The sequence below is a fragment of the Antechinus flavipes genome, chromosome 2 (assembly GCF_016432865.1).
Source record: "Antechinus flavipes isolate AdamAnt ecotype Samford, QLD, Australia chromosome 2, AdamAnt_v2, whole genome shotgun sequence".
In the NCBI taxonomy this organism is placed as follows: domain Eukaryota; kingdom Metazoa; phylum Chordata; class Mammalia; order Dasyuromorphia; family Dasyuridae; genus Antechinus; species Antechinus flavipes.
In genome coordinates, this window is record NC_067399.1 from 372,206,274 (window position 1) to 372,233,920 (window position 27,647).

The following is a 27,647-nucleotide window of genomic DNA, read 5'->3' on the forward strand; positions in this document are numbered from 1 at the left end:
ATGCTATTCTATTACTGATTGCTTTTGCTAAAACAGATTCACAAAAACAATTACAGGAAACAGTTATCTGAAAGTACTATAGCTATACATGAATACTGGAAGGATCTATGTTTTTTATCAGTATCATCTTCTCAGACAATCAATCATGGAGTGTCTATGAATTGATAGATACATTCTAATGAATTGCCTCAAATACAGATTAGTTTAAGCAATTCATACAGGATCACACAGCAGGTAACCGACTATAAGAGACTATAAGAGGAAGGATCCTCTTTACTCTATGCTCAGCCTTCAGTCCACTTTGACACAAGGGTCTCATGAATAAAATGACATGAGCTCAAATGGTGCCATTCCACAATATTTTTCTTTCCATATAAAATAGGATAGGAGTAATTTTCATGCACAAAAATTATCTACTAACCCAAGGCAAATAGTGAAATTTGGCATTTGTTTATTTAAAAAACTAACATTTTCATCTAGAATCACAGATATATAATTTCTCATGGGCAAAATATGATTTCTCATTATATCAAAAAGAATTTATTTTATGGTATGTGATTTCTCATTACACTAATAAGAATATTAAATACATGCCCTCTCTTGGTCACCAAAAACTAATTTCCTTAGGGCTTAGAGTCAATATCTAATTATTAAAGTTATTCTAATTTCTCAAACTTCTAGGTCCACTCCCTCTAGTGAATTAATTTTTATTCCTAAAAGATGTTATCTTTGTTGCATTCATGGAGACAGTGCTCTTTGGCATTCACAATTTAAGCACTCTTTCCTAAAGGGGGAATCCTGAATTCACCTCTCCTGAAGGTCCTAATCTGCATATGAGAATCAACCAACCAATTTATTAAGCACTAGTTATATGATGTGCTAGGTGCTATGGATTTAAGATGAGACATAAAACCTCATCTCTCAGGAAGAACTTCCTTTCCCATCAGTTACACTGCTTTTGTACTTCTCTGAAATTCTCCATCATTCCTTTGCATCAGATATTTTCTGCTCCCCAGCCTATTCCAGCCACCATTAATCTAATATAAGCTTCTTGAGGTCAGAGACTGTCTGTTTTTATTTGTATATTTCCAGTGTTTAGCACAGTTGACTGACATGCAGAAAGTGTTTAAAAATTGTTTAATGACTGACTACTGAAGAAGCTTATTACCTTCCTTCAGGGGAGACAGGAAAAAGAATACAGTGAATGTGACTACAAATAAATAAAATGTAGTTGTATTTAAAATACTTAGGGAAGGACGGCACTAACTGTTGAAGAGATCTGCAGAAAGGGGTATCTGCACTGTATCTTAAAAGATTCTTGGAGACAGAGGTGAGGAGACCAGTGCAAGAATAGGGGATAGTGAAAATAGAGTAGAACAAAGTGTGAGGAATACCAAGAGAGTCAGTTTATCTAGATCAGAATTCAGAAGGGAAAGCAATATAAAATGAGGCTGGAAAGATAAGTTACAAAAGGCTTTAAAAAGCTAAATGGGGATTTGTATTTGATCCTGGAGGCAATCTAGAGCCTCGGAAGCTTAAGAAGTAGGGAACTGACACAGTTAGATCTGCACTTAAGGAAAAACACTTTAGCAGATATGCAGAAGATTAATTTGATTGAGAAGAGACTTGAAGCAGAGAAAACTAGCAATAATTTTCTAGCAATCTAGAATAGCAATCTAGAAAAGGAAAAAAAAAAAAAACCAGTCTACATAAGAGGTGATGAGGGTTTAAACTAAGATGGTGGCTTTGTGAGTAAAGAGAGAGTCAAATGGGATTTTGAAGTAGAAACAAGTTTTGGCAACTGATTGGGAAATTTGGGTAAGAAAGAGTGAGTGGTTAGGAACTGTGCCGAGGTTACAAATATGATTAATGATAACTTTGATAGAAACATGGAAATTTTTTAAAGAGGTATTTGAGGGGAAAGATAATGAAATATTTTGGTCATGCTGAGGCAGCTGTCTACAAGACAAGCAGTCTGAAATGTCCAAAAGGCCTTTGGTAACTTGGGACTGAGGGTCAGGGAAGAGACTAAATAAAGCTGGATATATTTAGATCTATGAGTGATATGCAAAATGATAATAATGAAGCTAAACCCATGTTCATGAGGTCTCACACACAGACACAGACACACACACACACATACAAAGGAAAACAATGTTTAGAAAAAGAATAGCCCTGGAAGAAACTTATAGTTAGAGTACATGATATGGATTATGGAAACTGAGAAGGAATGGCCAGAAGGAGATAGTGGCCAACTGTGTCAAATGTGGAGAACTCACGAAGAAAGAAGATTAAGGTCATCAGCTGTGGTAATTTAGATTTCATTAGTAACTTGGGGAGAACATTTCAGTTGAGTGATGAGATAAGAAATCAGATTGTAAAGAGTTGAGGGATAGATGGTAGAAGAGGAAGTAAAAGCAATAAATATAAAGCTTTTTAAAATTTTCTAAGAAAGGGAAGAAAGGTATAGAATAATATCTTTTGAGGGGATGGTAAGAGGCTAATGAAAGTTTTTGAGATTTGGACAAGTTCAAAGCCAGCAGGGAAGGAACCAGTAGATAGGGAAAGGTTTTTGTTGAAAAAGGCAGGAGAACACAGCCTCAAGAGCACATGTAGAAGGCCTGGCTTCAGAAAGGAAAAGGTGTGGAGGAAGGAAAAGGGAATGATGAGAAAATATTCTGAGATGAAGAGAAAAGGAAAAAAAGCAACTCATGATGAATAGCCTCAATTTTCTCATTTAAAGAATGTACCAAATAGCATGACAAAGTTACATGTTTTTAATCCTTAAAAAAATTTTAAATTCATCTATCTTTGAGCTGCCAACACTAATAATACTGTTTTTTCTTTTGTCCATCAAAAAGAACTGTCAGGCTTGTTATTCCCTTATGCCTCTAATAACATCTTACAAACTGAATTTTTGCTATTATATAAAAGAGACTTGAAGAGAACAAAAAACCAGTTCAGAGTGGTAGAACTATTCAGTTTGGGGCTTTCTCTTATTTTATGCATGTTAACTGTGCACATGGTTGATGTAGCCTAAGAAGTACAGTCAATTCTAAAGTAGAAACTGAAAACATCTGTACCCAGAGATCATGGCTCACAATTTCTACAATTCCTACTCAAGATATCTTACGTTTTGTAAAAGAGAAAAATTGTGCATCAAATAAACAGCATTTTTAAAATTCATTCCAATTCTAAATTCTATGACCTTATAATATAAGCATAAGGAAGAGGAGTAATATAAATTAAGACAGAAAAGATAGATTGAAACCAGTTTCTGAAAAAGGACTTTATTCATCTAGGCTGTTACAAGTATAAATTCCAAATATTAAGCCTCTTTCCAGGAAAGTGTATAAAGCAGCAGGAGTAACATATACTCTAATACTGTTATTTGTAAAGAAGTTGAGTTTCATGAAAGTTATCATGGAAGGCAAATAGCTAATCTTTTCTTTACTCTCATTCTAAAATATAAGGTTCATTGTTTTTTAAAGATGTAAAGTCAAATTACTCCCCTTCCTGAACTCTACAATTCAGCCAAACTGTCCTTTTCTCTATTCTTTCCATATGGTAGGTAGTCCATCTCCCATCTCTGATCACTCTCCATATCCACAATGGACTTCCCACCTCACTTATCATTCAGAGAGTTGAGTCTCTATATGGGGTCATGTAACAATGTGGAGATCTTGAAAAATTTGGCAACAGTAAAAGGTTTCTGATTGCAATGACCAAAAATTAATTTGAAATCCAAGTGGTAGTTTACTAAGAGAAGGTAGAGGTAATACTGCTAACATTGAGAATCAATCAATATTTATTAGGCAAAAAAAATTAATTAAAGGGGTAATGAACCCAAGGTGTTCTGGCAGTGCTTGCTTGTGATACAACCTGTGACTTTACTGCAGCCTTAGTTTTGAACACACAACACAAGCACTGCCAGAAACACTTCAGCTCAGATTCAACATGGTGTTACATAAAAATTTCTTGGGTGAAAAGGTATTGTGAATGAAAAAAGTTTAAGAAGCTCTGTCCTAGAAAATGCAGCTCAAACACTGCCTTCTACATGATGCTTTTCCTAATCTAATGGTTGTTGACCTCTCTTCCATGACCTTGTATTTATCTTGTATGTATTCTGCATATATATATTTTTGGATGTCTATATGGTCTTCCAAAGAATGCAAGTTCTTCAAGAGTAGATATTTATTTATTTATTTGTATGTCTTGTATATGTATTCTTAAGATCCAGCATACTGTAGGTGCTTAATAAAGGCTTTTTGATTGACTTCCCAAATCAAGGATGAAGTCATCCATAAAATTCTGATCTGAGGATTTTATAAGGAGAAACTGATCAACACTCTAGAACAATAAGATCTTCATTTTTTACATGTGTTGTTTTCCATTTATTTTTGGAAATGATAACTATATATCTGCACTATAATAATAATCCTGCTACTTCAAAATAGAAGTTTTTGAAATATGTCTGGAATGAACAAGTTTGACATCAGCATACATTGAGATTTCTCTAAAGATATAAAAAACTAGAACTATACTAAATCCTTGGAACAATTACCAAGAAAGGCATGACTTTCATATTTATCAAAATGATCTATTAAACTTTAGTTCTCATCTATAATCTTCAGACTTCTGCCTTGTCATACCTAGTAATATTTTAATTAAATTAAAAGTCAATTCACACCATTCACCAAAAAATTTATTTTTGCCACCTTTCTCTAAGAGAATAAGCCATATGATATGTGGCTTAGCTATTCTGGTAATCTGGTATGTCCTGGGATTTCCAGTGATTCAAACCATGCATTCTAAACTGGAAAAAGACTATGAAGCAGGAAATGAGGAAATGGACAATAATGATAATCATCCAAAGATAAAAATGCTCCAGCAAGTTGAGTCAAGTAGCCTTTGGAAGAAGCCTTGGAAGCAGTACTTTCACAATTATAATGCTTTGAAAATGGATCAAGTATTGTAGGGAGAACAGTTGACAATTTGTCAAAATATGGGCTGAACTATAACTGAATGAATGAAACTAGAATCACAGCTTTATCAGAGTAGATCACTTATGCCGAGGTAAAAAGATCACAGTAAATTATCTTCTCAGGAGATAAAAGATTGACAAAATGAAAACTACACGATCTTGACTCAGTGTTAGGATAGAAAATTACTAGACTAGTTACAAATATAAATGACCATAATCTAACGCATACAATAAAAAAAGAAAGTGAAAATAAAAATACATGTTTGTATAATGTTCAGAGAAAAGACCACCTTATGACCAAGCAAATTGTGATGCAGTACAGAGGAAAGGCAGAGATTTGGGGCTGGAATATTGGCTTTGACATTTCCTTGCTATGACTTCTCTGGGTAAATTAGCCTCTCTGAGGTTCAGTTTCTTTCTCTGTAAAATAGGAATGAATCTATGCTACTCATCTCATAGAGTTACTGTGAGGGAAAGCATTGCTTATCTGAGTTTTTATTCCCAGAAAATTCTGAGAGCAATCCAGCTCATAAAAAAAAGTGACAGTGACCTGGTATCTTTGTTTTATTTTGCTATTATTTAGACACATATTCTTATTTTTTTTGTTATAATTAAGAATGCCTATTAAGTAGTACTTTTGAGAAGATTAATATGTTTTTATTTTGCTCTTCAAGAAGATTATTTAGCAATTTAAAAGATATTATTTGCAATAAGAAGGTATCTTGTTTTATGTGGAATGAAAATGTTTTGGTGTAAAATCCTAATCTTCCTTCAATAGCTTTCCCAGAAGAATTTTCCTTCAAAACTGCTTCTAGGAACCTTCAAACCTCAAGGCCAACAAAAAACAAAAATTTAAAGTGAAGAGATTCTATTTGACAAATAACCCCCAACTTGGGGATCTGTAATTATCTAACTGGGATTCACTTGCCTCATTTATAAAATGAAGGAAGATACTAGACCAAGTGATCTCTAAAGACCTCTACAACTCTAAATGAGGTCACCTTGAATGATTCTTTTTCTAGAAAGCCTCACAGGTTAGCAGATTTTAATGAAAGAAATTTAGGATTCCTCACAGAAAACACCACAGTATATATTTTCCCCATAGGAGGTATCAACATGATCATTAAAATGCCAGAGAGTTCAGAACAGAAGAGAACTAAAGATTTCTTCAAAAATAAAAACAAAAACAGGGAGGCATGGAAAAGAGAAAAGAATGTGCTTGTGTAGAAAGTAAACTTGTTCAGGATATATAGCTCTCCTGATATTCTCCTTAAGACTCCTAAGTTCTAGAAAGGCCATTAAAAAGCTGTTTTTGAGAGAAGTTCTTTCTATTTTAAAATTATTTTTATTTGTTTTATTATTTCCCAATTATGTGTAAACAAATTTGGTAATAATTTTTTAAAATTCTGAGTTCCCAAAGTCTCTCCCTTCCTCCCCTCTTCTTGAGAAGATAATCAAAATTTGATTTTGATTATATATGTGAAGTCATGCAAAACATATTTCTATATTAGCTATGTTGCAAAAGAAAATACAAACAAAATAAAACAATGAAAATTAAAAAGTTTTCTAAAAAGTTTGTTTAATTCTGCACTCAGAGTTCATAGCATCATGGGTCCTTTGGTACTGTCCTGGATCATTGTCTTGACCAGAATGAAAAGCTATAAATATTGAACCACTTTTCCTAGCTGTCTTTTGGTCAAGAGACTAAAGAGAACAATTATGTGTGAGTCGCTCTGACCTCATAAATGTTAAAAGATTCAGTTATGATAACTAGTGAAGTAAACTCAATACATATTTTGCTTGTCAATTAAAAAAAAAAAAAAGCCCATATCACCAACCACAGATTATCATGGGTGAGTCTTAAGATCAGTCTTGGAATTCTATTCTTTTGATAATCTTATGACACTATTTCATTCCTTCAAAAAGCTATTAAACAAAGGTTTTATTCTCTCTTCATTTTTCCCCAATTGTTTAAATTTAACAATACCAGTGGATGGCTGTACCTTTTTCTCTAGAGAATTACTCCATTCTTTCAGCAAATTAACATGTTGCACTGCTGAACTGGCCTCATGGGTCTTAATTTGCTGATTTGTTCCCTGCGAGAACACAGAATTTAAACATTAAAATCAAGTTTACCATTTTAAAAACATATAGAAAGAATGTAACACAGAACTATAAAATCAATACTAAATCTGAATAGAGGGAAATCTGATCATATAAAGTTTAATAAAAACATTCAAATCAAGAGAAGAGATTTTAATGTCAAATATTAGCCAACTGAGGTAACTGACATGTTTTAAATACAAGTGAGCATAGTCAAAGTAGAGGAGGAGTTAAAAAATAAAAATGTTTTATAACCCTACATATAAATTTGGACTCATTTTCTCCCCATCCTCAAAAAAGAGAACCTTCTTTTGAAATAATTAATTTATAATCTATTTCACAGCAATGACCACTTAAAATTATTTTCTACTGATGATATGTAAGGTTATGTAAGATTATGTGTAGATACTGCCATAAGAGCATGTTGAAATTCAAGTCCAATTAGGATCCAATTAAATGATATACTATAACTAATATATTAAGAGAAAACAATAATTTATTCATCAAAAAAAATCAAAATTTGCTGCTCCCACAGAGCCTAAAGATTTTAGCAATTATAAAGGTTACATACAAACGTATATAATATACAGAGTACATAAGATGTAGACCAACTTATAATCTTTTCCAAATACAGGTGATAGTAATTCACTTGCTTAAAAAATAAATATGTATAAAAATCTACATTGTTTTAAGATTCAAATTTAAGAAGTCACTAGAGAAATGTCAATGATCTCCAAAACATATACTCTGTATATTGACTATTCATATATATATGTCGATATACATTTAGATATATACAAACATATATATGCACACAAAGAGAATGAATGATAGTACATAAGACATAACAGTGGTTAAGGGTCAGCATTATTATAGAAATAAAACAAAGAGGAAACTATAGATAATCTTAAATTTCTGACTAATAAAATATTAAGATTTCTATCATACTAAGGTAGAATTAATTTATGGAACATTACAATTAAGTGGAAAGTATTTTATTTGAGATATATTTTCCCTTCTCATAGTTTTAGAATATCAAGATAGATAGTTAAATTAAAACCCAATCAAAATTTGCTGGCCATCTCAGACATAATTAAAAAAACAAAAACAAAAATAAAAAACAGGTTTCTCACATTACATATGCAGCAATAACATAGTATGTTCTTATCATACTAATACATTGTAGTGTATGCGTGTCCTTATTGGTAACTGTCCTACACATTATCTAGTCTCAGAGGAAATGTGGTATTAGGGAAAGAATGACGGATTCAAATCCTGGATCCAAATGGATTCAGTATTGTATGACTCCAGGCTGATCATTTCGCATCTCCTGAGTCTTAGGCACCTTAGCTAGAAAGTAGGATCATCATACCTCTTACTATTTAGGAATGTATTTTATAAACTTTAAAGCATTAGTGAAATGGGAAGTGTGGAAATCCAAACTAAACTTGCATCTAGATTAGTTATCATGAAATCTGAGTAAATATACATGTATCTGAACATTCATTTTTTTCTACACATATCTATGTATGTTTGTGACCTCTTATAGTTTTCCATGTATTATTCTACAGAAATACTATAAATGCTGCAGAAATTAGAAATGTTTATATAGGTTCAATATTTTGTTTTCAAATAAGTTAAAACTCCTGCCACGACTTTCTGGAAAATCCCAAAATATAATATTTGTTCTTTCATTTTTGAAGAGACAGCAAAAGATGTTTTTACTGTAAAAGTTATGAATGGAAAGACAACTTCTGTCTCCCCAAAGTGATCTAACTGATGCCTCAAGACATCACAGGAAAAAAGAGCAGACACCAAGACCTGGTGCATACAACTTAACTCATTCATACAACTAATATGTTTTCTGCTTCCTTACAAAGACTAGAGGAGTTCAGAACTTGCATGTTAAAATGTCAATATAAGTTTCTCTTATTGCAGACTTTCAGCAATTGAGAAATATAATCATTATATACTGACCTGAAAAGTGCAGCCATAACGCTTAAAACTACAGGTACTTGGGGCATTAATACATTCTGACAAATGTGCATTCAACTGCAATGGGAAAAAAATGTGAGTTTTGGTACAAACGTTTGCATGATAATGCTTAAACATATTAAGGGCACAGATCATTTGGGTTGTATTATTAAGAATGGTGTTTCTAAATATACAAGTGTGTATATAATATGCTTTCTAGACTCATATGCAGCAATATACAATATATCCACATGTATACACACATACACTTATATACAGAAATACATTTAATATAATAATTTTTAAAACTGTAGTTTCTCTAGAACAAGTTGCTCAAAATGTGACAAGCTACCTGCAATGCTAGAATTAAAAAAACAAAAACAAAAACAAAAACAAAAACAAAAACCCAAAATGAACATTTATGGACTAGAAATGAAAATTGCATGAAACATAGAAATCTCATACAGTATTTTAGGATGCAATTGAATCACACATCTCATATACAGTACACAAGAACACAAAGTGAAAAATATTTTCAAGGCAATCTTACACAATGTACCATTAATCACAAGATCTTCAGAGATGAGTTTTTCCTCTTTTGAGAACAGTGATTTCTTCCCCAATGCCCCCTTATAATGATTGTTTGACATTTAATCTTACAAAGAAACCCAGAGCTTTTTTTTTTTTTTTTTTGATATGGATCTTAGGACTGCCAATATTTCAAAAACTAAATTAGAATGAAAATTCATATAAATTTAAAGAGGAAAACTCATCTTTTGGCCAAAAAAACACCCATCCCCTAATTTGATTGAAATATTCTTTAAATATTATATCAAATTACTTCGTCTTCTGCACAAATGATTATAACGATGTTATTTTGAAGGTACATAATGTTAATTTTGTTATGCATAAATGTTAATGTGATGACCAAGATAACTTCCTTCAATATAAAAATTTACATTAGGAAACTCAAGGAATACATTTTAATCATCAAAAATAATTACATATCAAATTAGGGACAATGGTATACAAAAGTACAATAAAGTATCAAGGAAGGTTTTTTTGTTGTTGTTGTTGCTTTTTTTTCCCCTTCCTGCTCAGCATAGCTGAGGAACTCTTAGTTAATCTCAGTTTTTCATATATATTAATAATTACAGATTTATTTTCTGGGACCATCTCCTGGTTTCCTAATATACAGAAGAGCCATTCTTTATATGTTAGCATTTATGGTAAAGGAAGAAATGGTATCATTCATTTATGACAGAATTATGAGAGAATTTATAAGTTATCTGTTGCTTCTTACTTCCTACCCTGTCCCTTAATAGTTTCAGAATGGACAACAATTGTCATGGACAGAGATCATTTTTACAATGACCATTGCTAAAACAACTTTTTTTTTTTAAAGGTATTGTGTCAGCACAAAATAATATATATGTTAAGAACCAACTTTATAGAAATGTTTTCTCATTTATACCACTAAGTATTCATGAACTACAGTATAAGAAAAATGGCTAGTAATCTTATTTTACATTATCAACATTTTTGGAATGAGAAAACAGATAAATAATGGTAGCCACAAAATACTGTATTATGTATAATTATGCATAAATATATCATGACATACATTTAATGCTGCTGTAAGACAATCTGCATTTTATGAGAAAGTATATCTGAAAAATCATCCTAATATTTATAATATTAAAATACTATATTTTTAAAATATAATTTTCTGACATAATCACATACTTTTATATATTATTGAAATATATTTTGTATGTATTTTCATTTTTAAGTATATTGTTGTTCCAAGTTATACCTAAAATAATTATAACTATTTCTTTCCTTGACACCTTCTGTTTCAGTCCCCTAATATAAGGTCTATGAATGCTATTTTCTGGATAAGACAATCCTCTGAACAGAAAGTGCAGTTTATTCCCCCTAAGTCCACCTGATTTTTCTTCTCAGAACCTTGCAGAGCTTTACTGATTCAGAAGGAGTTTCTTCAATGATGGTTGAGAGGAAATTAGAGAAATAAAATATAACCTCCATGTAACCACCATTTATTAATACTAATGGACACTTAATAATAAAAAAAGAGCTATCCAGACCATATTATCAGTAATCTAAATTAAACAGAAGATTGATGTCTTAAGAAAAAAAATTAAGATGGGTTTAGGACAAGATAGCGGCTAATTTTCTTACTAAGTCCAATAACAATGGAGAAAAAAAAGTCTTTGAGGAGAGAATGTATGATCTTTTATGTTTACATTCACTTTAATGTGGGCACTGATTAATCCATGTACTGAAGAAACTAACAATTTAGATGCATTTTTTTCAGAGTAGAAACTATGTGAAATGAATATAGAGTGTTATATACACATAAATATAAAAAGACCCGCATTCCAGTTGCTCTACTAATCTAATAAAAAGAGATTTTATCAGAGATTCAAGGTATAGTTAGTTATTAGGAGAATGAGTTTCTGATGACCTTTGACCTCCTCTTTGATCATTCTTTTGAATTCACACAAGCTTGTATGCAGCAGCTTCACAATGTGAGTTGTGTCTCATTCTTGCATGGACCCTTTGTTGCTCAACTAGCTACCAGAAATAAATGTTTGCTAAATCCAAAAGGCCTTTAAGATCCAAAGGAATAAATCTCTAGTGATGGAATTTCAGTACTGTACTTTTCATGGAACCTCTTTAATCTTATGCATAGAACCATGATTCCTGGTCAGAACTGGGTGTAACATCATTTCCATTAATCCCATGGCAAATCACTCTACCCTTCAGTAAAAAGGGAATAGTTAGACTTTTCCATCACCCTCTTCCCCCAGATGGTTGTGAGGAAAATGTTTTGTACATCTTAAAATACTACAGAAATGTGAATTGGCAACAGAAAGACAGATTTTTCCCTGACTAGCAGCTAATGATCTATTTTATATAAGAATGAATAAGGTCCTGGAAATTATATCCAAGATTATTCTGATTTTATTAAAATGAAATATTGTAAAATATGTGTTCATTGACAAAACATCTGTGCTATTGCTTTATTATTATCTCTGAAACACAATGACAAGGTGTAGTGGGGTGTCAGTAGAGTACTACTAGAGCATGGAAGAAGCAGGGATGGACAGGAAAGAGCAGCAGCTCTAGGGTTAAGAAACTTGGGCTTTGAGGGCTGGCTCTGTATGAGAGCTGAGATAGGAGGCAGTGGAAGATTGGAATGAGCAATTGACTTGAGGAGGAACCTGGGTTTGAACCTCATCTTTGACAGTTGCTGCCTAACCTCTTTGAACCTCAGTTTTTTTCTGTAAAGTGAAAAAGCGGGCTTAATCCTGCCTTCCTGTTCTAACTCTAGCTAGTGTAACTGTATCTTGTTCTATAAGTCTAACTGAAAATTATCTTTTAATATTGACTAAATATTTATTCTCAATATTATCCTATAGAACATTTACACAAGATTGTATATAATATATACACATACACATGTATATATATATATATATATGTATATATATATATATGTATATAATGTCATTGATATTATTTCATTTTTAGTGTCACTTTTTCCCTGAGCCACATCTAACATAATCATAACCATGACTTCTTTTGGTACTTTTGGCATTCTATGTATTTACCTTCTTCCCTTATTTCTCTATTCTCACCACTTATAGGATTATAGAGAAGAAACTCTAGAATTTTTAACCAAAAAGAAATAAGCTTTCCAATAGAGGCTGGAAAGTTTTTTTACAATTCTAGGGATCTTCAAATATAGGATGTTAGAGCTAGTAATAATATTAGAAATAGTCCAAATCACTCATTTTAAAGAGGAAGAAATGAAACCAGAGATGTTGCAACTTGTCTAAATCACATAACTGCTTAGTAGAACATCAAGGGAGAGAAGACTGTCTACTAAAACATTGTGCCCTCAAGATCTTTAATCACTTGGATTGCTGTTTCTGAGTATTTCCTAGAAAAATTTAGGTCAGAAGCTATTTATTTTATTTTTTAATGAAATGACGTTCCAGTTACTGGAATTCACAGCTTTCATTCATAAAAATCTCTATGAAATTAGTGTCAGAAGACTATATTCCTCACATACTAAATGATATATTAGTGAAACTCTCGGGGTAAAAAAAAAATCCAGTTTTTAACATTGTCATCACATTTTATTTACTGTTTCTGATGAGATGATACAAATAAAACAATGGAAAAGATACACTTACTATAAATTTACTTTTAATATATGCAATGAATTACATATGGAAGCAAATTTCCACAATGTCCATTTCCCCCTACTCAAAGGAAAAAAAAACATTTTTGCAAAACCATTTTTAAAGTTATCTATCATTGTAATATTTAATCAATTTTATATACTTCATAGATTAAAAAATAAATGTTTTGCAAAAGCTAAAAAGATCTCATAATCTAAACTTCTAAATCTAATTATATGAATAAACATCTATTTACAGTTTAAATGATTAGTAGAAACAACTTACCTCACTCCTCAAAAGTGTCTGAACACTACATTTATGTGGGCATGAGACAACAACACATGGACAATCTGTATCTTCATGTTTCTAAAGAAACAAAGAAAAAAATTACTGTGAACTTGTTAGAAGCACTTACTAACTAGTCCATTTTTTTTTAAGAAAATAAACTTCCTATTACAACCATTACAATAAAAAACTTCTATTTGTGTAATAAATGGAATTTAATGTAAATCTTATATTTATACAGTATTTATTATTGAAAATGGTTTGAGTTATTTCTGGGGAGGGAAAGAACACCACTAGACATCAGCTTAGAAAATAAAACAAAACAGTTAAAGAAAATAAATTTGTGCAAAGGCTAGTATAAATGATAAGAAATATATATATATATATGTATAAATTGTGAAAGACTTGCAAAGAAATATAGTCATATTACTTTGGCCATGTGGTAAAAGCAAGGAATGACAGGAGGACAATCAGATCCCCTACAATGTCAGGAGAAAATGAGTAAGACTTCCAGCATGTTGGATACATTATCTAGGATAAACTTTTGGGAGAATATGGGCAAAATTCAAACAATATATGGATAGGTTCACTACCAAAGGGAACTCTCAAACTGATATGCTCACAGATCTAGTTGAATGTATTAAATCAAAATTTATTAATTCAGACTTGGCTTACCAGAGGTTTTAAGAAAATCTCTAACAGTATCCTTATAATCTGAAATGTTTCATAATATTAAATTAAATTAGGTAGGCAAGTTCTAAGTGTCCCAGAATAATTCCTAACATTGAATAAGCAAGCTTTCAAAAAAAGTAGCTCTTCCTTTATAGAGTATGAGGGGAAACAACTTTACCCTAATGAAAACATAAAAATCCTGGTTACTTGTAATTCAAATAATCACTCGCTTTTACAAAGTCAATCATAGTCATGTTATTTATAGAATAATAAATTGTGTATTTGAATATAACCCAATACTGCTCCAATACTTCAAAAATCCATGGTTTCATTGGTCTCTTCTACTAATGCAGATGATGATTAACTTTTCTAGGTCTTAGATGGTCTTCATGAGTTTTTGTGGCTAAAAATCTGAACCCCTTGATGGTAATTATCCACTAAGAAGGCTTCTAAAATGAGACTGGCTGTTCTTCAGATAAAAGATATAGTCTGTTATGGGCCTATACTCAATCAATAAATAAGCATTTATTAAGTACTTATTATATTCCAGGTACTGTGCTAAGTATTGGGGATATGTTGGGGATAAAAAAAAAAAGCAAAAAAGCATTTTTGCTCCTCAAGTACTGACATTCTAATACGGGAAGCAATGTACAAAAACTAGAACATACAAAGTTAAATACAGAATAGATGAAAGGGAACCTTAGAGGCAATAGAAACTAGAAGCTGGCAGGAACAGGAAAAGTTTCCTGGAGGAAGCTGAGTCTTAGAGAAAGCAATGGATTCTAAGAATTGGAGTCTAGGAGGTAAGAAGCTCTAGATTGATTGGACCTGACAGAGCTTTACATCCTTCCAGCTTAGTCTCCAAAAATCCAGGGTTGCTGCCAGGCTATGATGAAGCACCAGAAGAGGACTTTAATGATATGAATTATCTTTTAGCTAATATTTATTTAGAAATCTCAAAGAAAACTCAGTCAAAATTCAGAGAACTCAATGATAAATCTTCTTCCATGTTCTAATAAAATTATAAATAGAAAAATTAACAATCTCCTGAATTCTAAACATAATAAGAATGAATCTAAGAACAAACCTCCTTAAAACATCATAATAAAAACATAAAGATTACAAATAGGCTATCTATTTATCTTTAATTTTATATAACATAAATACTCTCTGTGCTAAATTAATGTAAATGAACCTCTGAAGCTTTCCCAAAATATATAATTCAAGGTCATGATAAAGAAGTAATCACAGTATTATTCAACTCATTTAGAAGTTAAAATTTAGAATTTAAATTTAGAAGTAAAAAAAAACCCCAAAATTTAATATTACTGGTAGACTTAAGTCTTAATGATGGCATTAGGATATTTCTAACAAATGCTAATAAATAACTTACTATAGACATAATCCAGTAGTACTATTCCTATTTGCTAATGATTGAATTCCTTTATGTAGTTATCACTAAGAAAATAGTTTCCCCCAAATGAATTATTGATCTTTTACAAACTTAAAATAAAATATTTCAATCCTACTTTTCTGAGTTATTGCAAGATGAATAAATTTCTTTCATAAAAGGTTATCATCTCTTGTGGCTGAGGTATGAAGCCATAAGAAATAGGTGGACACCCTAAATTCATGACAATTCCCAAGATCTCTGGGGGCAATAATGATGATGCCATCCCAGGTCATAAGACCCACATAGCTTGTAGATAGACAGATGCAATTTGGTCAACTGAAATGAGTACTCACTTGGTAGTTGGAGGTGGAGGGCTGAAATCCTTAATCTGTTCATTACTACCTATTGTGACTATGGGCAAGTCATTCGATTTCTTTGGGCCTCAGTTTGCTTTGTAAAATGAGTAGGTTGGGCTAGATGTTATCTAAGGTCTATCCCATGATTCTTGTATTTATATAGAAAAACCCTAAGGATTTAGAAGGGTCAAATATTTTAACCCTAGATTTAAAATGGGGCTTCATTATATAATGATATCATTTTTACAAAGTACTTTAGGGTTTATAAAATATGTTTCTTACAACAACCATGCAAGGTAAATATATCAGATGTTACTTTATATTTTAGAGATGACAAAATTAAAGCTCAGAAAAGCATAAAAAAATCAACCAAAGTCCACATGAGTAGAAAACTTATCAGAACTGGGACTCAAGCCCCAATATCCTGATCTTAGGTCAAGGGCTTCTTTTATACATACCACTATACCACACAAACTCTTGTTTGAGATAGAATACCAACTTCTATGGCATATCCAAAAAAAAAAAAAATGTAGCCCAAAGGAAATCCAAATGACTCAAGGATCATGTTTATCTACTTTTTTTTTTCAACAAATTTAAAGTTTCTGTGAATATTTATTTCTTTATGGTCTACATGTCAAAGTAAAGATCACTCCAGTGAGAAGTAGCATGATGAAAAGGCTGATCACTGGATGTGAGCCTATGAACTACTTACTAAACTTACTGAAAGCAGCTGAGACAATCAACATGAATGGTTTTTTTTTTTTTTTTTTTTTGGTTTGCTTGTTTTTTTTTTTTCCATATATCACTATGTAAATTCAAAGTGGTAGTATCATCATTGTTACTGAAGTTATCATTTTCAGAAAAAAGATTTTACAAAAGATTAAAAGTTTGTCTTGGAAAGCTCCCACCATGAACCCCTAGTAATTTGCCATTTCAGAATCACAGAATTTAAAAGAGAGTGGTCTCTTCTAATCCAATTCACACCTGAAAAAGAATCTCCACTATAACATGCCCACTGAGTGACCATCCAACTTCTTCCTAGAGTTCCCATAAAGGGGACTCTACCTTTCCTTCCTGAAGCATCCTATTCCATTTCTCTATTTTGTCTCCATGTTTCTACTTGTTTTTTCCTAACAAGACTCAAATGGCCTCCTTGCAGATTCTGCCCATTGCTACTGGTTTACTCCTTGGGGACCAAACAAAATAAGCCTCACCCCTTTTTCACATGACCAGTTCTTCCATATTTTGAAAAGAGCTAGCAAGACTCCTGGCTTTGATTGGTGAGATTTTTCTTAAGTTGTTGCCTCATGCTTCTCACCTCCCTCACATGACTATTCTTTTTGAAACATTAAAGAACTCTAGAAATGCAAATATTATTATGACTATTATTTTTAGGAAAGAGTTGTGAGAAAATGTATTTGATGCAAGGTATGAGTAATTGAAATAGGAAAAAATTTCACCTGCAGTGTTATCATGGGAACTTGACTTTTACAGTACTGACACGTTGCTTCTCGGTATTTACATGACTTTTCTACATGGCCTGGTAAATCTTTTCGCAGGATTTTTTCTTTGCAGTCAGCACGGACACATGGAAGTTCTTCAAATTGGCAATCACTTTTTAAATGTACCTATAAGCAAAAGAACAAACAAACCTTGCTCTTTGAGTACCCATTCAATATGAAATATGGCAAACAAAATGAGTACTGGCTCTAATCTTAAACATGTAGTTCTCTATTTGAAATTTGAATACTTACCATCACAGAAGCAATGACTTCCATATTGTGTTTGAGAATTATCTTATGCTAAATTGTGCTTGAAGAGCTATGCTAAATAGGCAATGTCCCAGGCAACTTTCTGGGGTAGGAAGCTATAGATCTTAGTTAATTACTACATTCCAATTTAATAATCTTAAGGCAGCATTTCCCAACCTGTATTTGATGGAATTCTAGTTTTCCACATAATTAAATGCTAGTTCTGTGAGAACATTTCTATAGTTGATATTTTCTTCCTCTAAAAATTTAATATGAAATTATACATTAATAAGTACATTTTAAGTATACTTTTAGAATATGATAAGATTAATGTCAACACTTTTGTCCTTAAATATTCTAAATCTCCCTTTATGACTCTCAAGTTAAGACTCAGAGATTCTATAAGTACATTTCAATCCACAAATTGCCATATGGTCAAATTAGCTTGAAAAACACATCTTAAGAGATAAAATGTTTAACAAGAAATTAAATAGTTATTTTCATGAAGTCTTTCAGGAATGGACCTGTTTTCACATCTAAGGAGGGGCTTAAACTAGGTGAGCTCTAACATTCTGTAATTGTCATGGAAAATAGATTCCAAAAAGAAGTCATACAAATACAGTAATGTAGATTTCTTTCTAAGCATTTCAAAATTGTGAAAATTTTGATGAAATTTAAAATTTTAAAAATATTTCTCTGAAGAAAAAGTTAATTTAGAACTCTGCTCAGAAAGTTATTAAGCTGCGTACCTTTTGATCTACCTATACCATTAGTAGGTTCATATTGCAAAGAAATCAAAGAAAAAGGAAAAGGATTTATATATAAAAAATTTTATAGATGCTTATTTTTATAGTAGTCAAACACTGGGGACTGAAGAGGTTTCCACCAATTGGGGAATGGCTAAAAAAGATTAGTGTATATGAATGTAATGGAATATTATGCCACATGAAATGACAAAATGAACAGTTTCAGAGTAAATTAGAAAGACCTCTATAAACTGAACAGAGAGGAAAAGAAAAACAACTTAGAAAAAAATTAGGATTCTTTTCAATATAGTGACAAACCATGAGTGCAAAAAACTAAAGACAAAACAAACCACACACCTCCTGCCAGAGAGATGAAGGATTAAAATGTAGAATACAAGATATGTTTTTATATATAGTCAATGTGAACATTTGTATTGCTAGACTATACATATTGGTTATAAGGGTTTTATTTGTTCATTTTTAAAGTATTGTTCAATGAGGATTAGGGGAGGCAATGGGAAGAAGAAAAAATATATACTTTTAAAAATAAACAAATTTGGGGGGGAGGGAAGAAAAGCTAAACTATGACCATATAATTTATATATCAAATAAACTACATTAGGGACAGTGTAGGATGGTAGCAAGGATACTGTTCTTGGAGTTAGCAGGGTTGAAATTCTAAATTCATTGTTATATAAACCTGGAACAAGTTATTTCACTTTACTTCCCAGTAAAACTAGGGTAAGACATATTATTATCCAATAGGGTAGGACAACATCAAGGAAAGCATTCTGTAAGCTGCCAATCACCATAAAAATGAAAAACATTTACTGTGGTCACTGTAGTGGGAGTAAATAGTGTCACTAAAGCCTCTTAGATTCAGGTGGTAGATGACTCAAATTGATGACAATTCAGGTCCTAGTGCCATGGGAAACAACATTTCAAATGAAAGCCACCCTGACTGTTTTACATTTTGATTTTGGTTTTGGTTTTGAAAGGTCAGTGTAAACAAGGTCTTATATAAAGCAGAATAGATGAGTATACCTAGCTCCCTTGAGAGACAGTTACCTAATGGTCACTGTATCTTATCTAACTTCACTTTAGCTGGGAAAATCTGCTGTCAGGGGTTTGGATCATGACTGATAGGTTTTTTCAGCGTTTAATCTGCTCAGACGCTTGTGAGAGGAGAGATGGCATTTTTTGGTAGTGGTCGATTAAAGTGAGATGATAGACCTGCTCAGTTCTATTTTTTAAAAAACCATTTCTTATTGAAATTTTCTTCCAGATTAGAATGGCTGGGGAAACAGTGTGCCTTTAAGGAGAAGCATTTGACGAACTGGGTGTTTGTCCAAGTGGATTAAGAGGAAAGTTTCTGGGATCTCAAATTTCTGACCATCTCCTCCCTTTCTATGTCTGTTTCTGAGAACAAATTAGAGACCAAACCCCTGACAGCAGATTTTCCCAGCTAAAGTGAAGTTAGCAATTTGGGCAAAAATAGAGTTACTGAAAAAGCTCACACCCTGAGTAGATAAGTGGTTGCTCAATAGGCTTAAAAGAGAGCAATATTTCTGAATCCCAACCTTTTATGTAAAAGAAATAGAATGCTGATTTCCTAGATGGCCTAATCCTTTTAGACAGAGAAGGGAAACTTCTTGGGCAGTACCAACCTTGGGAGTTGCCCTAAGGATAACTCCAAGTTTGAGAATTTGGGGATCAAACTCTTTGGAGTAAGTGAAGGGGATGGGGGACTTCCTGAATAGCATAGTACATGAAAAAAGAAGAAGATCACCAGCACCTGAAGCACTCATAAAAGAACTAAAGCCATTCATGGAGAAAGAGGGAAACTATCGGGACCTTGCCATCATTGCCCCCTCCCATTATTAACGTGAGTGTTTCAGATAGTCTGAGTCCAAAAGTCAATACTTCTCCCAAGATTGTTTGTCTTCTGGAGGAGTCTATATGATAGGGAGTATGGGAAAAACTGTGCATGAACTATGTGAGAACACTAGGCATTCACTAGCATGTTGGAATATTCTTTCCTTGGAAAGAATAGTACACTAATAATGCGTTATGTGGGTTTTTTGGGTATATATTTATGAACTCCAATGTGTCCTATATACCTATACATTTTTCTGTGGGAACGAAATAAAAGCTGCTCTGTACATAATATCTGTTTGTTACCATGCATACTTATATGGGCAATCAATCATGATCCTTGTTCTTTTCTTAAAGTGCACTTACCCTCATATGTGAAAACTTGAGCATAAGCTATATTGGCAATTCTCCAGAGTAAACGCTAAGTAAAAGCATAATGTACCAAAAAGAGAATAGGACTCTCTTAGGTCAATCCCTGCATGAACCCAGAACTTGGGTGACTGAGTCATATGTATGTTCCATATCATTTATGTTGTTCAAACTTGAAAATTATATCAATGTTAAGGAATCCAACTTGTTAATATAAACTTTATTAATGGTGGTTCAATGCTCACCAGTAAATGTCCCAGAGTTAGTTGTTCTGTGCATCCTCTGCTTTCATTCCTACAGTATATTTGAAGAGCCAGAATTTCTCTCTTACAGCAATTATCCTTAAATACCTGAAATTCAAAGGCACTTATTTCAGAGGATTAACATCATTTGAAGAAAACATCAAACATCAAATAAAGCAAAAGGCTTTTAATAAAATTACAAAACCAACTTTGAAGTGGACAACAACAGAGAGAGTTAATAATCATCTGGATATTTTTGTGCAAAGGGAAGAAACTATTCCTGCTTTGAAACACAATTAAAATAATCCAATCTTAACAAAATTTATTAGATGGGACTAAAGGAAAACTGGTCATGGGAAAAGGGAAAAGGAAAACACCACATGATTGACTTTTCAGATGACATCACATAGCTAAAGGACACAAATATAATACATATTGCTGAGCTTTTTCAAATATGTAGTCAAATACATAAACACAATTTCTGGATCAAAGAACTAATTAGGTATGTAGAGGTAGGTTTCACTGCAAAAAACAAAACAAAACAAAAAAACTAGATAAGAGAATATTATAATACAGAATCTCAGAACTAGAAAGGTTCATTTAGTTCAACATCACTTCATTCAATGAATGAATCTCCTTTACAATATTCTTGCTAAGTGACCATCCAGCTGCTGCTTATGTGACTCACATAATCTGAAAAAGTAATCAGTTTCATTGCTGGATACCTCTAAACATATACAAATTTTTCCTTACATTGAGCTGATAACTAAATAACTTAAGTGAATTTAGCTACAGTATGTTTCCCAGATACCTAAAAGGCTTAACAGCAATTAGTCTATTGTATAAGTCTATTAGTCTGTTGGGTGTTGGTGACAATTCCTAACATAAGAATTAAAAAGAAATTCTCTACCATACAATGAGAAAGTAGTAGAACAAATTCCATACAATATCAGTAAATGAAAGTAACAAGAAAACTGAAAGAAAGATAATGATGATAACAAGAACAACTTAATGGAATGAATATTAGTCTTAAAATTAGAACATAAGTAGGAGTCCCAGATCTTGACACTTATTAGTTGTATTTCTCATTAATCTCTCTGAGCTTCAGATTCTTTATCAATAAAATAGAAATAATATATTACTTCCCCATTTGGGAGTAATTATGAGGCTAGTACTTTGTAAATATGAAAATCTGTTTATTGTTTCTCATGAATTTAAGGTACTAAAATTATCACAGCAGACACTTCAAAAGTACAAAGAAAATAATTTTAGTTTTATTTTATCAGATTTTCTAAGTCACTTGACTCATATCTGGGCTCTTTATTGAAAAAAAAAGATCTTACAAAGTCAGCAAAGAATAGTAGATAAAAGGTTGGGCTTGAGAGACAGGAAGAAATGGGTTACAATTCAGTTTCTGGCATTTAACTATACCTATGGAAAAGACACTATTCCTCTATAGATCTCAATTTCATCCACTGTAAAAAGGAGCTAAATACTACTGGGATTATCCAGTGCTATTATCTATCATAACAGGGTTTTTGTAAGAATCAAACTTTAAAGTGTGATTGAAGAGGCAGGCCTTATGCTTATTATGACTATTGTTAGATTAATTGAATTTTGGAGCTGGAAGGGACTGTAGATATTTATGGAGTTCAACCCTTTCACTTTACAGACAAGGACAATGGGAGACTGAGAGATGTGGTATTAAGACCACTTGATCTTTGGTTCCACAATGGCATGGGTACAGACTTGGGAAGGAAGCATAGCTTGCATATCGGTAACCAAAAAAAAGATGCCATTTCAAGTACAAGAGACAAAGGGGGTCAAACTGCTAATGTTTCATGTCTCCACTGCTTCTCTCTTGCCTCACACAGTCTTCTCAGTTTGTTCTAAGTAGCTTTATTTTCCCCAAAACTTTAAATAATTTTGCCCTCAAACTTAATTCTCTTTCTCTGTCTCTGTCTCTCTCTCTCTCTCAATCACACACACACACACTCACTCTCTCTCTCTCTCTCTTCTCATTCCCTCTCCCCCACCTCCGACTTTTTCCTTTCCTTCCTTTTTCTTTTCCTTTCAATGAAATATAATGTCTATTTATTTGTGCCCAGTAGGAAGTCACAATGGGTTTATACTTCCACATGGTGACATTTTATACTATGAACTCAAGTTAAATCAAATCTCATGTGCCAACACTTCTAAGTAATAGAATATCTTTGTGACCAATAAATGATTCTCTCACCATAGATCAATAAACCCAATCTATTTCCTCTTTTCTAAACTCATCAATTATGCTTAAAAGACCAACAAAGGAAAGGTACATGAACCTATACAATAGAGCTTCAAAAGTCATCCAATGTTTATAGTAGTATTTGGATCATTTTTGTTCTCAGAATCAATTCATGAATTATGCTGAAATAGTATTACAGTAACAATAACAATGCTTATATTTCACATAGTCATTTGGTTCACTTTTCTGGCAAGTGAGTTTGTTCATATACAGAACATTTCCTTTCTCACCATTCCCTCCTATACTCCTCTGGCCCTGAGTGTAATTATGTTATTATTATTTTGATGATCACAACATTCAAACTTTGATCAATCTTTATTCAAAATATTAATGTTGCATGTATTTGGAATTATATAACAAATAATTTCAAATTTAGTGTATCACTAGAAATATTGAAGCAGAGGCTGAAGGTCTGTTTTTAGAGTATTAAATGGGGACTCCTGCATGAAAAGGACAATAAAACTCACTAATCTTGAAGCTTCCTTCAAACTTTAAAAAATTAGATGAGTCACATAATTTTTCAGTCTCTAAGTGTCTAAAACAATAAATTACAGAGAAAAGTGTAGAGGAAATTCCTCACAGAGCACTCTGCATTGATCCAGACCAAAAAAAAATTCTCAGTACCTTGACTAGAGTCTTGAACATATTCAATATTTAATAAAAATTTGTTGAGTTTTATTCTATAAGCACTTATTAATCATCTATTATGTTTCAGATATACTTGTTGGCTTTGAGGATAAAAAGATAAAAAAACAAACATCTCCTGTCCTCAAGGACCTTATATTATATTATGGTGGAAAGAATATTAGTCATGAAGTTAAAAAAAAAAAAAAAACTGTGGTTTTGAGATCCAACTCTATTGCATATTAGATATGGGATGATGGATAAATTACTTAAGTTTCCATTCTGAAAAATGAGATAGTTTGACTATTATCTCTAAAGTCCCTTAAGCTCTAACATTTTGTGAAATTTCATCTATACCTAATGATTTGAATGGGAAGGGTTTTTAAACTAATAAATATGATTATCCAAAATTTTGTGATAAAATTAAAATGGAAGATATATTAAACAAATATAAAAATGATTATGTTAATTTATTTTAATTCTTTTAAAAGTAAAAATTTCTATTTGAAAATCACAACCCAAATTGTGAAAAACATTTGCACAAAGTAATTGAGAAGAACTTAGGCATACCTTATCTTTAATGATGTTTTCTTGACATGCTGTACATTTTGGACTTGGAGCACTGAGGAAAAACACACAGAGTAATGCCATTATAGCACCATTTTTAAAAATTGAAACATTTTTTAAAATTGCCACAAATATTTTAGGACACAGCAACCTTCAAATTAATGCCACTTAATGAAAATCATTATGCTTAATTTTAATTGTTCAATTTGTCCTGCTGCTACTATAAGCCTCATTTCAGTCCAGTGTGAGATCAATTTAGTATAAAATGAGATACCATGTGAGCTATTGTAGGAAAAAAATGTCAATTTAAAAGTTTGCAAACTTTAAGAAAATAATTTATTTTAGCTCTCATGTATTTTTTTGTGAGTCCTTTCAACACTAATCAAAATATATTTATTTACAGAAATCCGAACTACACACCTATGAAAATGAATTTAGGTTACCAAGAACCATCATCATTCCTTTTTGTTATGATTTATAAATTATCTTCACTTAAAAAAAATAACTGTGTTAAATCAATATTTTCTTTACTATATTAAAAAAAAAAAACAATGCAACCCACATTTTAGAAATAATATCTTACTGTTTCCAGACTGATATTCCTGATGCAAAGGTCTTATCACATCACTCCCTTGCTCAAAGATCTTTAATGATTCCCAATTGTCCATGGAATAAAATTTTAAAGCACAGATTTGTGCTGAAGTCTAATTGTACAACCTTCTCTCCCACTTTGTACTATAGAGAAATTAGAAAACTCTGAACGTATCTATGCTTTCCCATCTCTACCACAATGCTTTTGTCATTGAATAATTCTGAAATGAAGTCCTTCAATATAATTTCTACCTGTTGAAATCCCATCCATCCTTGAAGAATATGCTCAACTGCCACTTTCTCCAAGGCATTTCCCCCAACTCTCCCGTTCAGAAATTATATCCTTCTTATTTAGATTTGCAAAGCATTTTGTTTGTACTTTTCATATAACTTATCACATTTTATTTTGCTTTATTGTATTTATATAATTTATCTCTTATTAGTTATAAATTCCTTGAGAAGAAGATCAGGTCTTACTGGCCTTGAGATCCTCCTCAAAACCTGGCACAATGCCTTTCACACTGCAGGCATTTAATGAATATTTGTTCAAGTGAATATGAAAATTGAGTATCAGTACTATCAAAACAGTGATGCTCTTTATTTGGAGGTAGTTTATTTATCTAAAAAATGACGATGTAGACAAATTGATCTCTAAAGTCTTTCCTCAATTTAAAAGTCTGTGTTTCTATGTTCTCCTGCCTCCAAACAATAGACAGAAAAAGAAAACCATCAGGGACTAACCCTGAAGAAACAATAAAGAGAAAATACAACCTAGTTTGTTTTTTCCTTCTGAATTTTCCTACTTTATTTAACCAGTGGGGCTATCATCCTAGTCATCTCTACACCATTATGCCTCTTTTCTTCAAGCTCCCATCAGCACACAGTCCACCTCCAACAAAAACCTTGGCTACCACTAAGCTTTCACCTTTTCTTACCCAGAACCAGGCTTATATAGTACATTCCATTTAGCTTGATACTATTTTCTATTGTGTGAGTATCCATCTATCCCTGTAAGCTTTTCTTTATGTACTAACTTCCACCATAAGTTCTTTCTTTGTTTTGCTATCATCTATCTATACATTTTATTGAATGTTCATTCAGTAAAATATTGTATTTCTTGATAACACACCTTACCGCATTCTCTACAACTATTCTTACCCAGTTATTTATAAGGTTCAAAGCCCAGAAGTTTAGTGTATACCTCTAAACAGTAAATAGATCCAGTAGATCTGATCTATTAGACTCTAAAGATTTCAAAGTGATCTTTTAAAAAAATCTTCATGACAAAATAGTCTTCCTCTTTTCCTGAAGGTTCTCTCCCTCTATAGGAGTCCTATTACAATACCTAAATATGGCAATGGAGTTACTCCTGTGTTCTTGAGAGCTATAGTAACAACACAAGCCCAGCAAGTTTCCTCAAGCTGACAAGGCTAGGTAGCCTACAAATAAACTGAACCAAGCACCCACAAGGTAAAGAACTATAAAACTTATGATGATTATGCTGACTACTAAATGCTGAATTTTTGGTTCTGGTGACTTATGAAACAAAAAATAATTATTTAAAATGGTCATTAGAATTGAGGACCTTCTGCTTCCATAGTGACAATAATACAATTATGAAAAAGGTCAGAGAGGATGCTAAGAATCACATAATTCTTAGACTATCTTGAAATATTAATTTAATTCTAAACATGAGATCTTTGTTGAACAACCAATGGTAGCATACTGCTGGAAGAACAGCATTTTAATATTGATATTCATGATATGAGAAAGTTGGAACTTAATGGAAAGACAATTCACAGGCTATGCTTGGAGGGGAAAATAAAGGAGTTGGTAGTTTCAGCATGTACCCAAAAGTAATGGGAAACACCATATTATCATTTCATTGTATTATAATATCACAAATCTAGAGGTAGTGGGGGGCCCTAGAAGCCACTAAATACAAAATTTTCTTTTTATGGCTAAGAAAAACTTAAACAGAGAGCTTTAAGTGACTTTCTCAGTGTTACACGAACCACGACTGAGGCAGGATTTGAATCCTGACTCCAAGTCCAGTGCCCAATCCACTATACCATTTTGCCTCTTAAAGGATGCTTAGTGATCTGAAATATTATTACTTATAATGAATGAACATAAGCAAAAAGACCAACATGAAAATAACTGCAACTAACATACCAATCACCTGTTTCAGAAGCTAAGAAACAGAGAAAGTCTAGGAAGAACTTAAAATTTCTGAACTAAGTAAACATATTAATACACAGTAGCTTTAATTGGAAGGTGAACAAAAGAAAGGATGGTAAAAAATGTTAAATGCTGTTGGTTAACATTAAAAGAAAATAGAAGCTATGGGCTTGTAGACTACATAAAAGTTTATAAATATATACTGACTACTTCCTTCAAGAAGAAAATTGAGATGATGGACATGGAGGTCACCAAAAATCATCACAAAAAATGAAGCTGACTATAGTTTAACAGACAGGAAATTACAGGTAACTGATGTGCAGTCATTTCTGAATTAGTCATGTGCTATGTGTACTGACTTGTCAGAACAAAGATTGAAATCAACATAAAAATAGAAAAAAAATAAAGATAAGATATGAGACACTATTACACA

The 27,647-nt window shown here is 32.2% G+C and overlaps 1 protein-coding gene across 4 annotated transcripts in view; it reads right to left on the reverse strand.

The window, feature by feature from the left end:
• TRAF3 (TNF receptor associated factor 3) overlaps positions 1-27,647 on the reverse strand; it is a 166,146-nt gene that overhangs the window by 17,840 nt on the left and 120,659 nt on the right. For all 4 annotated transcript variants that reach the window (XM_051978327.1, XM_051978326.1, XM_051978325.1 and 1 more), the window contains 6 exons: positions 24,446-24,497; positions 20,968-21,072; positions 17,442-17,609; positions 13,561-13,641; positions 9,065-9,139; positions 6,988-7,080 (listed from right to left, as the gene is read on the reverse strand). In XM_051978327.1, the coding sequence (XP_051834287.1) occupies positions 6,988-7,080; positions 9,065-9,139; positions 13,561-13,641; positions 17,442-17,609; positions 20,968-21,072; positions 24,446-24,497 (574 nt within the window). The remainder of the gene's footprint in view (positions 1-6,987; positions 7,081-9,064; positions 9,140-13,560; positions 13,642-17,441; positions 17,610-20,967; positions 21,073-24,445; positions 24,498-27,647) is intronic.